Consider the following 12,903-nt stretch of genomic DNA (forward strand, 5'->3'; position numbering starts at 1 on the left):
ACATTTATAAAAATAATAAAATTACAAAAAATTAAAAAAAGTGGTGTGTAGCAGAAATCTTTTTTAGAAAGTTTTTCGAAAACACCCGCTGTATCGGAAATCTCTCGAGAGTTTTTCAGTAGTACTATTTTTCACTTTTGTACATGAATTTTTTTTTAAAGTTTTTCGGTACCAGAAAACTTGAAAAAAATTTTCCGTAAATAAAGTGTGTACAGGAAATTTTTTTCAAAAAATAAAGTGTGTACCAGAATTTTTTTTAAAAATAATAAGGTGTGTACTGAAATTCTTTAAATTTTTTTTCCAAAATTTATCAAATTCTTTTTTTCTAACTTCAAAAAAATGAAATAGTAAAAAAAATTAAAGATATAATTGACATTTAAAAAAAAAAAAACTATAGGATATAATATAGAAATAGGGTTCAGGATAAATTTTTCATATTATTCAGAGACTTAAGGACCGAGCCCAACACCTTCACAAATAAATCGAGTAAAAAAAAAGCAGCCCAAATAAAACATCCAAGACAAAGCTTCAAAATACAGCAACCGTTAAAACTTAACATCCCCAATTTTTTATATTTTTGTCACTGAAACTTAACATCCCATTGAAGTTAACATCATCCAAAGTGTATAAGACCCAAAAGAGAGAGAAAATACAAACACACACATGCACATTCATATTCCATAAATCTTCTCCTCTTCCACCAAAACAAAACAAAATTAAACATCAAACACTTCCATTGGCCTCTCTTCCCTCTCCACTACTCCAAGGTCCAGCACATGCTCCTCTCTTCTCTTTCAATTCAAAAATAATAATATCTCTTTTTTCATTTATTTAAATTTATTTTCAGAAAATACTTACTCTGTCCAATGTCCACTATTTTACTAATTAATTTTCCTTTCTCTTTTTCTTTTTTCAGAGAATATCTGATTTTTGTAACTGAAGTCAAGTCACTGCTACGCATGCTGCCTACAAATACACACTCCTCGATTTTCGCGCTATCTACTCCAATCATCTAACCGCACCCCTCCACATTACTATTCTCACCACATTTTTTTTGTCGTTTCAATTCACTAACTCGATCTGAATTCTGAAGAATTCCGAAGAAGGAAAAAATGCTTACATGCATAGCACGTCCAAAGAAACTCGGCGACGACTCACTGAGTCGCGGAGACGAGTCAGAATCGAACAACAATGCAAAGAACAACAACGGAATCAAATCGCTGACGTGTCAGATTAAAGACATGGCATTGAAAGCCTCTGGCGCGTACAAAAACTGCAATCCGTGCGCTCCGGCGAGTCGACTCAGAAACGGAGGTTCCGAATCGGAAACTGACTCGGAGCGGTTTCGGAGGACGAGGACATGGGGGAAAGAGATGGAAGCGAGGTTGAAAGGGATCTCAAGCGGAGAAGGAACGCCAAGTTCGTCTTCTTCTTCGTTCGGCGGTGGTAGTGGTCGAAGAGTGGTGGTGCTTGAGGAGGAGGAGGCGAAGGAGTGGGTGGCGCAGGTGGAGCCTGGCGTTTTGATTACTTTTGTGTCGCTTCCGCGTGGCGGGAATGATCTAAAGCGGATACGGTTCAGGTATGGTTATTTTACGTCTTTTATTTTTTTTACTGTGTCGTATTATTGGTTTCGGTGTCGTTTTGGGATTGGACGGTGTTTGAAGAGGTGAATGATATGGACCCTCTTTTTTTGATTCTGGCTAGTGGTCTAGTGATAATGAATAATGACAGTGTTGTTTGTGGCCTTTCTTTTTCTACGGTGGAGTGTCATTATCACATTTCACACACTATTAAAGTTACTACTCTCACTACTCGTTTCTAGCTACTTTTTTTTTATTTTTTTTATTTAATTACTTAATAAAAAGGTAAGTAGAGATCTATTCCTAGCTTCAAGTCATTAATTATTCATGGTGCAAATTTTTTCGGAGCAATTGAGTTCAATTTGTTACCTAAAATTGATAAAATATTTTTTTTTTATTAGATTAGGATTGGGATATTTTAATCAGAATAAGGGTGCATAAATTATTCTTTGATTATAAATTCACTTGTCTTATTTTATAAATATTTTAACTATATAGGTGAAAATGATATATGTACTTTGATACATTAATCATATTTGATATTTAGAAAAATAATATAACTTACCGAACGAAAGGAGATAACTAAAGCACAGTTTGTAGGAGTACTAAAATAATATTTTTCAAAGAATAAAAATATATACTCTACTTAGATTGTATATGAATTTATATTGAAAAATATGTATGTATAATACGCATTTGAGTATCATGTTATAATAGGTTAATTTGTTTCTCAATTTTATATATGTTGCGTTACTAAAATAAAAACATATATAGCACCCCAAAAAATAGTAGAAATAAATATTATGAGAAAAACTCCAAAGTAGATATCAATTAAATTTAAGATATACGTCACGTGGTTGTTTGTGTATTAAAGGAAAACTTGGATTAAACAGCTATAGATTGTTTCAAGCAGACTATTTTTAGTATAAAACATTTATAAATCGTACTGGTGGAAATGTGCAATTTTAAGTCTTTTGTCTTTTTTGCATGTTTGAATGTGGTGAGTGATGATCCACCAACAAATAATTGAGAATTTTTATTTCTGAAAAACAATCCAAATTCAGAAGACAAATTCTCACAATTTTTTGACATCACATTTCTTATCTCTCACGGTGTGTTTGGTATCAGGCTGGTTTGTCATAACTAATGGTGGCTAGGACATATCCAAACTATTGTGAGAGTGTGCACGTGTATACTTTGAATTTTGAAAAATTGTATCCATTTTGTTTTGTTTATTCTGACCACGGTGATATTTTTTAAACCTTAAACTTAAAACACCCAAATTTTAAAAGTTCTATTATATTTTGCATCTTCTAAATTAGTCTTAGATCCGCCACTAAAAGTGGCTCATTTTAATTCTAACAAATTAATTCTAAAAAATCCGATGTGATACCAAACATTCACATTGTCTTACTTTACTTTATCTCTCTTTCACTCTTGAGAAGTGTAAAAAAATGAATAAGATAAAAAAAATTGTATATAAACTACTACTATTATCAATTATGCTCCCTCATATCTCTTTATCTTTGAAGAATCCTAAGTCCAATTTTCTAGTGCCATAAGTGATAGAATAAATGATTGTTTATATCCTTTTCACATTTTCTTATAAATGTGAATTTGAGTATGATGATAAAAATCATATAACAAAATATTTAATAAAGAAAAAAGACAAAGGTTAAAAATGCATATAAAATAAGAGTATGCATCCTAAAACACTTTTTCTCTATCTCTTTTCTACCTATAAGTTTTTCTCCTTCTATAATTTTCTTTTTATATATCATGCTGTTAATTATTACATCTCTCTCGTTATTTATCTCTTTCTTTCTGTCGGTTTCCTATATTTTAATGTTGAAGGCTCATCCAATTCTCCCATATTTCTATTTTTTTATTAGATTTTAACTTTTCGTAATATAAAATATACTATTAAATCATAAATCATAGTTTCTGAAAGTATATTTAAGAGTGATTAAGCAAAATCAGAGGGCGGAGGAGCATTTAACTATATTAATTTGAGTCAGAACTAGCTTTCAGGCTTCTTAACCCAAACCTTGCTAGTCCTGTATATATACAAAAAGGGGTTTCGTGGGGCCCAACTCCCCTTCTCCTTTTTTGAAGTTTCACGCCTTTGCTAAAAGCAATTCCAAAAGTATTCCAAAAGGAAAAATTATTCTGGCTCCAAAGTGAATGTGGGTCATGGTTAACTGTGTTAGGAACCTTTAAATTAGTTTTTGTCGTTTGGTCGGGGAAGCTAGTTTGTTATTTTTTTTCAAATGTCCTCATGCCAGATTTTGTGAATTTGTCAATAGCCATCTTATCATAACAGTTTTTGTCTTTTAATATGCAATTTGCCTAGGACTGCTCTCATAATCTTCCACTCCAAAACTATATACAAGACAAAATGTGAACCCTCTTCTTGGTAGGGACTGTGGACCTAACAAAATGGTAGATAGATAATATACACTATACGAAATCCTCAATTTATTGATCTTTAAAGTATCACTATCTCCTATTAGTCATTTATTAAATGATATGAAAATAATAAATACTCATTAAAATATAGGAAAGTTTGTCATGTTAGTAAAGTATATCAAATTTGTCGATTCAATTTTTAGAATCTTGACAATAGGGACTAACAAAGATATATTTTCATACACTCCTTCCGCTCTTAAATATAAAACAAAAACAGTTTAATAATTGATTGACAATTTAAACTAAATACATCAATTTTCTTTGACATACTTTTACTTGTATTTAAAATTGGAAGGAGTATTTTAGAAGAAATTTGTTATTTTTATGTATTTTAGAGAGGCTAAAATAGAAAAAAAGTGATTTTTTTTCTCACAATATACAAAAGTGATATTTGGGAGCTGAAATTGTGGATTTATTTATAAGTTATACTCTTGTAATCTTACCTAAGTTTCGTATTTTTGTCTTTATATATTATATTATCTTATCGTACGATAAAAGCAGCCATGGCATTAGTGTAGTTGGGTCCTACATGATGACTTGCAGTGCAATCCCTACCATTGTGTGCTGGTGGGTGGGTCAATCCATGAATGATTCTATGTCTTTTTTCCCCTGAATTTCAGATCATAAATTTAAGAAATAGAGTGGTCTTAGGCTAATATTAAAACGACTAAAACATCCAAATCATTTGATTGTTTGGTGCGTAATTGACATCAAAGTTTGGACCCACCTGCTTTGGAATGGCTAGACAACTCCACTGTATAGTCAATATCGGCCTAAAACAACTTCATTTGTTGCAAAGCATGATCGGTTTTACTAATAATTATTCATCTTAGAATTCTTTGTCAAAAAGTATCTACTTGAGTCACCTACATAGTCGATGATATCGGTGTCATGTATTCACACTCCACTAAAAACTGGAAATTCATCTAAGAAACTTTGGTGAGAAAAGTAACACAACCATAGTTTCATTCGGCCACGAGTTTGATGGCCAACTTAGCCTAAAACATATGGTGGTTTATTCTCAAACCTTATCAAAGTATCATATGAAAGAGGAAGAAGATAATGTTTCTTGAATCTACCTCTGAACTTTTTATTAACTGATCATATGAAAAATACAAGGTATAAGCTCATATATATATAGAGCTCACATGAGCTAACTAATCAACTCATATGCCTCAACTAACTTATAACTAACATTTGGTTACAGTTATCATCAAACTAAAAAATAACTAGCTAATAAATATTTATATTCCTAATAACCTCCCAGTGTTCTTAAAAGTCTTTGGATTGTGTTCGAATTAGCCAATTCCAATGTGTAAAATATAATTTCAAATTGGTCAATTGGAATGTGTTTTTAGGGATTTTTGAGAACATTGGAGAGTGAATGAAGAAACCACCAAAACATATTGGTAGATGGGGCTGTGCAAGCCCAAATGTTATAAAACATGTAAACTAATTTAATTTTTTTTTATTTAAAATACAGGAGGCCCAGCCTAGTTGTTTTTGGACCTGTAATTACGGGACTCGGTCTAGTCTAAAATATGGCTGCACCAATCCATTGGACCATGCCAAAATGGTCAGCTCTACCTATACACATAGTAAAAAAGCTCGGCTGTCTTCATAGAGTTTGGAATCATCTCAATTTCTAAAGAGAAATCAACATTTTAATTATTATAACTTTAATTTATAAATATCTAATTAATGTCACTATTTTTTAAAATGTGCATCTTCATATTATTTATATACCTATAACTATAGTAATGGAGATGTCTATCTCTTCTTAGAATAGAGAAGATTCTTAACATTCTTCGAAACATTGTGGAAATATTATTTCAAAAATAAAATCAACATCTTAGAACAAATAAAAAAAGTAAGACAGAACAGGGTAGGATTGGCATAGACAAGAGTAAATAATTTTGTTATTGCGGTTGTTTTGCTCCTTTTCCAAAAGTCAAATTAATGCTACCTACGTACCACAGTGCACCATTCACATTTTTAGTTAGTTTATGTGTTACGTGTTATGTGTTATGATGTGAAGACTTCACAATTTAATTATTGTTTACATTTGATGTATAGTCGTGATATATTTAACAAATGGCAAGCTCAAAGATGGTGGGCAGAGAACTATGACAAGGTCATGGAACTTTACAATGTTCAAAGGCTTAACCGCCAAGCCTTCCCGCTTCCCACTCCAGCAAGATCTGAAGATGAGGTAAATTCTTACCTTACATGGATGGATCCTAGACATTGAGGAACTTAAATCTTTTACAGCTGTTTTGCGGTGTATTATTAATTGTAATGACCATTAGATTTTGAGAAAAAAAAACTTTTTCTCTCTATATCCAACTGTCACTATCGTTGATGCATCATAAAACAGCTGTAGAGGATCTAAATATATCACACTGCATAAATTTTGTAAGAGGTTGTTGTGTGTTACTTGTGCCAAATGCTTATTTCAGGCTATATTCGTGCATAAAATAAATTATTACAATTTTAAAACATAAATTGTTTTCACAATTGTATGATCACTTCAATCATTTGTTTTTAAAATTTGTGGCTGGCATGACAATTCCAATTCATGTTTTCAATTTTTAGAAGAGTCAAACCTCATTTTGGTTTGTAAAATTAAAGATTGCATCAGATTAGTTAGTCAATGAAATTAAGAAATTGACAATAACATTATTCAAATTGTAAGTTGTTACTCATTTTAGTTGCACCTTAGTCTCTGAGTAGTACTTTGAGTTATAACTTGTAAATATGAAGACTAATTTGACATTAACAAGTTACAAGTAGTTTTGGGGGACAGTTTTATTTGAAATATATAAGTTTAGAGACTTTTTTTTTGTTGACAAAATTCAACTGGAATGACTAAGTTGAACTATTTACTAACAAAGCATAACATCTAGAATAAAATGACCAACATTTTACTGTTTTAGGAATATAAATACTATATAAAAGAATGATCAAATTTGAATTATTCTTTATTGACGATGAAGGAATGTTTTTATACACAGGAAAAAGTAAAGCTCTAGTATAACAGAAATTCTGTTATCCAAGTAACAGAAAGTAACTAATATAATGAATGATTTAGACAATATACTAATTGATAAATTACTGAGGTGAAAGTTTTGACTTTGTTTTAATGTTTTTGATTTGTATATTTGTTTATATTGAAGCAGAGTTCAAAGCGTGAATCAGTAGCAGACAGCCCTGTGACACCACCACTAACCAAAGAACAACTATCACGCAATTTATACCGACCAACAGGAAATGGAATGGGAATGGGATACTCATCCTCAGATTCCTTTGATCAACACTCAATGCAGTCCAAACATTATCAGTATGACTTGAGTGGTATGAACTCAACACCAAAAGTGTCAACCATTAGTGCTGCCAAGACAGATATTTCATCAATGGGTGCTTCTATAAGAAGTAGTTCATCTAGAGAAGCTGATCGCTCTGGCGATTTATCAATCAGCAATGCTAGTGATCCTGATAGTGAATGGGTTGAGGAGGATGAACCTGGTGTTTACATTACCATTAGATCTTTGCCAGGTGGCAAAAGGGAAATCAGACGTGTCAGGTTCAGGTATACTTTGCAGTTTGCCCCAATTCTCTGGCTAGACTCTTTTTGGCAATTCCATCTTTATGTCATGAAAAACACAAATTTGCATTGTCTGCATTCATGTCTAAATTCAGTTAATAAATTTGAATCTTTGAATGTATGCATACATATCATATTTTTAGAAGCTGTAAATGGATGCATTCAATAATCTATAGATTTGTTGAAGGCATAATTGCATGATGCCTTAGTTATTCTGATTGAATCCGGATCCTTAGTTGTTCACCAAACTACTACTAGATATTTAGATGTAGTCATCCTTGTCAGAGATAATAAAATCATCATATCTGAACCTCTACCCGGCACATAAAGCTTTTAGTAGATTTAATGTTTGACATACAGGTTAATGAAACTAAAGATTTTATGTACAAGTGAAAGAGTTAGTGGTTCACGGTTCACTGTTCACTGTTTATATCAGCTTAAGTTTTATGGACTGGTGGGCTGATGGCCTGTGACATTGGTAGTTCATATCAGTTTTCGGATCAGAGGTTTTTTATGTGCAGGCTATGATTGTTTGACAAGGTCAAAGCATTCAAATGAAATCACTGTATACTTGTTGCTGTAGCAAGTGTTTTTGGTCTTAACATAGGACCTGAAATTTAGAATTGAACTCGGAGATAAGTAAAGTTTGGTCAATAATTGTTTCAGCTACGATAGCATTTGGTATTTGATCGATTGACTTTAGTTGAAACTTATTAACCATTTGAACAAAACAATTTAATAGCTGCTACAAGATGTTGACAACAATGTAGAACGGTTGAATGTGAATAGTGGTATGGGTTGGAATGCTGATGGAGTATTAGTGAGGTCTTGGGTTCGACTTCTGGAGCTAACAAATTATCCATCTCCCTAAAAAACTAACTACCAATATTTGTGTGTTAAAAAAACAATGTACAAACGGTTGAAGGTGGATACAAATAATTTATCCTGCTTAGACCAGACTCAATTTAAGGCCAAACGTGACAACAATATTCAAAAATATACTCTGATGCCTTATGTATGTATTCTGATTTGTTTGTTACCGTTAGTCATTCTGCTACCTTAGTTTATGAAGGTTAAACAATATGAAATTTATTTGTTAATGATTTATTCATATGTGGTGCAGTCGAGAAAAATTTGGTGAGATGCATGCTAGACTATGGTGGGAAGAGAACCGTGCCAGAGTACATGAACAATACTTGTGAGACTTATCAAAAGATTATTTGCTTCTAATGGTTTACAAAAAGTGGAGGTGGTGCTATTACTTATTAATTTTGTTTAATTCTCTGTTTGCTACCTGATTAGATATCAAACGGTGCTACTTGCACCTCTATCTTTAGTTAGAGATACCGGTGAATCAAGCAATTGTTATTCTTGAAACTTATGCGTAATGGGTGTAAATTATATATATATAGCTGTTGAAATTGGATATACAAAGAATGAGTCATGTACTCATTACTTTTTTGTTCTTTAAGCATTCAACTTCTACACTCAGATATATCAAGTCAAGTACACTTTTAGATTATTATTATTTTTGATCTTTATAATTTAGGTGCAAATCAACATTTGGTAAAGAGATTCATCTCTATGATTAAATTAAAACTTTGGCTAGGAAAATTAAATAAAAGAAGAAATGAGTTTTTTAAATCATAGATGTTAAGTTATTTGAGCTTGACAATAATATCATGCCAAAGAGTTAACAAAAGATGTATCGATAGAAGAAAATATTATAGTACACGTTTAGTGGTTTTTGTAAGTAAAATAATATTTCATAGTATTCAAATGTTAAAGAGTTTTATTAATTGTATAATTTAATTAACATATTAATTTGATTAATATTAATATATTGTCAGATTAGTATTGAATCTATAGCATTAAGGATATAAATATTATGCCTAAATTGGGTATATATGAAGTGGACGGTGCATTGTTAGGGGTAAAATATATTCAATTTTATGCCATTGCAGATATTATAAACACATTACTTTGTTTCATTAGTGACCGTTACGAAAGTATGATCAAATTGCAAAAGTTATATGTATTTGGTTTACATGATCAGAATGATTTGTTATTTGTTTAGTTTGATGTAATATTTATATAAGATTTAGGGTTAAACAAATTTTCAATTTTTATAAAATTTATTTTAATCTCTATAGAAATATTTTGAAGTTTTTAGTCCTTAAAATAATTTATTCATTTATAAGAGTTACTTTTAACCCTTAAAATAAATTTGTAGTTTGATCATACTTTCATAATTGATGGCTCTGATACCAATTGAAAAATCAACGTGTTCATAATTTGCAATGCATTAAAGTTAAATATATTATGTGTCTAAATTATATTATAATAAAAATAATAATATTAAAGTGTACTTAACTGTCAATTCTTGAATCATAAATTTTTTCTTTAATTATGTGAAAACTCGGTGTATATGGAATAATGTGATACCTATTTATAAGCATACACACTTCTAATAGAAGTCATTAACTCATCTACTATGTATTTAGGAATAGAAAATATTAGCAAAATGTCAAAAATGTCCTCCCAATTTTTGTTCTTTTGATTTTATTTATGAACTTAATGGTAAAATTCATTCTCATCTCAAATTTAAAAATATTTTTCTCTCTCTTTTTACTTATTTCAAATTTCATTCTTAATTCTTGCCCTCTTTCTTCATTCCAAACCACTCTCTTCTCTCACATAATAATAAATTTTATTTACTTTTAAATTATACATGAAAAAAATGTCGTCACTACATAGAAAAATACAGGAAAGAATATTTGGTTTAATGAATATGAAAGAAAATAAAGAATAAATATTAATAACTGATATTTAAAAATAATTTAAATAGCATATGCAGTCCTTTAGTTTAATTTTAGTTAACGTTTTAGTTTTTTTTTTTTTTTTTCTTTTCTTCTGATTTTGTCTTTTATTTTAATTTTAAGTGACAATTTGACCTTTTATGTTTTAAAATGTCAACAATATTATCTTTTTTTTTTACAAAAATTCATCAAAATTTTCAAACATAACCCATAAAATTAATTATCATCTTCAATATAATACAAATTTCACTAAATACATAACTCAAATATTCAAATAAACTCATATTTTCATCTCCAACAACATTAAATTTATCTAAATAAAGAATGAAAATATGAGTTTATTTAAAGATTTCAGTTATGAATTTGATGAAAATTATATTATATTGAAGATGATAATTAATTTTATGGATTTTGTTTGAAAATTTTGATGAATTTTTTGAAGTTTTATAAAAAAAATGATAACATTAGTGACATTTTAAAACATAAAAGATAAAATTGTTACTTAAACTTAAAATAAAAGACTAAATCAGAAGAAGATAAAAAAGAAGATAAATGACTAAAAAATTAACTGAAATTAAGTTAATGGACCGTAGGTGCTATTTAGGCTTAAAAATAAGAGTAAAATTTCAAGGTTTCAACTTTAATTCCTATAAAATAAAAGTACAACTTTTAGTCTATATAAAATAATGATGCATATTTTTAGTCCATATTATTAAGTTAATATCTATTTTTGAATAGATTTTTGCAAGCATGTTAAAAATAATATAAAAAGTTTCTTCATAAAAAATGAACTCAAAATTCGATTTCAACGTCCATATTTTTGTTAGTTTTATCTTAGATTTTATACATTAAAAAATTTATATTTATTTTCTCCCAATTAAAAAATTCTAAATTTTTACGGATGAACTTTTTATAATATTATAATCATAATTAAAAAAATAATTTTAAATTTTAAAATTAAAAGACGATTAAACATATTTCATTTCAACAGAGACTAAACCCTATTGTTGTATAGTTTTATAGGGATTAAAATTGAAATGATGAAATTTTATATGGACTTAAAACATATTTAATTCTAAAAAGAAAAACAAGACAAATATTTGTCAGTAGTAAATATAAAAAATTATGAGCAAATATTTTTCAGTGATACATTAAAAACATGTGATAGATATATGTCATTAATAAATATTAAAAAAAAAACCATAAACATATTTATAACAGATGTATAAAAAATAAAGGACAAAAACACAAAAAATGAAATAAATATTTGTCATCAATAAATATGAAAAGAAAAAACAAGACAAATCTTTGTCATGATAAATATTTAAAAACTTGTGAGATATATTTCCATTGATACATACAAAAAATACAAAATAAATATTTGATACTAATAAACATTAAAAAATATATATAATAAATATTTGTTATTAATATATAAAATAATATTTTTTATTTGAAATCTAAACGAGGCACGTATAGAATATCAACGACGTGACCTGTCATCTGTAATGAAGTCGTGAAAACTTCACATGCTACTAAAAAATAACTTTTAAGTGTTCGATATGTTCGTAATCTCCCCCTCTCTTTGATGTAGTAAATCAACTAGCAATAACCTTCCACTAACAACAACTCAACATCCTCTATACGTGTGAATGTCCATGAGTACTAGCATTAGACAATCAACAAAATAATAAATATGTCCCAACATCACAAATTTTGCCACGAACATAATTACACAATTAGACTAACTCTAATGTATACTAAAATACAACCTCAATTTAAATAATATTTAGAGGTCTTTACCTTTGCCCCAATAATATCTCAAAATATTTGACGGTATTGTCATTTATATTGAAATGACATATATTTCAATAGGAGTACCAGATAATAACGGAATTGAGTTAGAGTAACTCTAACCTCAACATGCAATAAGATCAATTGTGACTTAACAAACTTGTTAATCACATGTGCTCTATGTATAACTTTAAGTGCAATCACTTAAGTTGAAATTTGCTAGCGCAATTTTTAAGTATATCAAAATATGTGCTTTGAGGCAACTTTTAATATAGACTACATTTACTGTGAACTAATACTTGAAAAATATTTATAACTTCAACGATTACATATGACGTTTTTTAAAGTAGACATTAATGATTAGTTTCATTTTTACAATTGAGACAATGATTTTTTTTTTATATAAACATTGAGATAATGACTTAAATGACACTATTTCGATAAAAATAAAGAAAAATAAAATATATTTCGTATTGAATCAACATCAATTATATCATCGTCTTATCTATAAAAATAAAGAACTTTATGAACTATTATTTTTAAAAAATATTGTCGACAGTCATTTTTCTTTTTTGATGATTTTTAAATAATAATCCATATTGAGCCACTTATCAACATGATAAACTATATAAATAAT

General features: G+C 29.0%; 1 protein-coding gene across 1 annotated transcript; it reads left to right on the plus strand.

Moving 5' to 3' along the window:
* Positions 1 to 494: 494 nt before the first annotated feature.
* On the plus strand, positions 495 to 9,181 carry LOC101489705 (protein Brevis radix-like 4). The gene is made up of 5 exons (XM_004513411.4): positions 495 to 767; positions 917 to 1,579; positions 6,126 to 6,261; positions 7,229 to 7,638; positions 8,777 to 9,181. The coding sequence occupies exons 2-5, from the start codon at positions 1,113 to 1,115 to the stop codon at positions 8,853 to 8,855; spliced, it is 1,092 nt and encodes a 363-aa protein (XP_004513468.1). The 5' UTR covers positions 495 to 767; positions 917 to 1,112; the 3' UTR covers positions 8,856 to 9,181.
* Positions 9,182 to 12,903: the final 3,722 nt, after the last annotated feature.

The sequence above is a fragment of the Cicer arietinum genome, chromosome 1 (assembly GCF_000331145.2).
Source record: "Cicer arietinum cultivar CDC Frontier isolate Library 1 chromosome 1, Cicar.CDCFrontier_v2.0, whole genome shotgun sequence".
NCBI classification, from domain to species: domain Eukaryota; kingdom Viridiplantae; phylum Streptophyta; class Magnoliopsida; order Fabales; family Fabaceae; genus Cicer; species Cicer arietinum.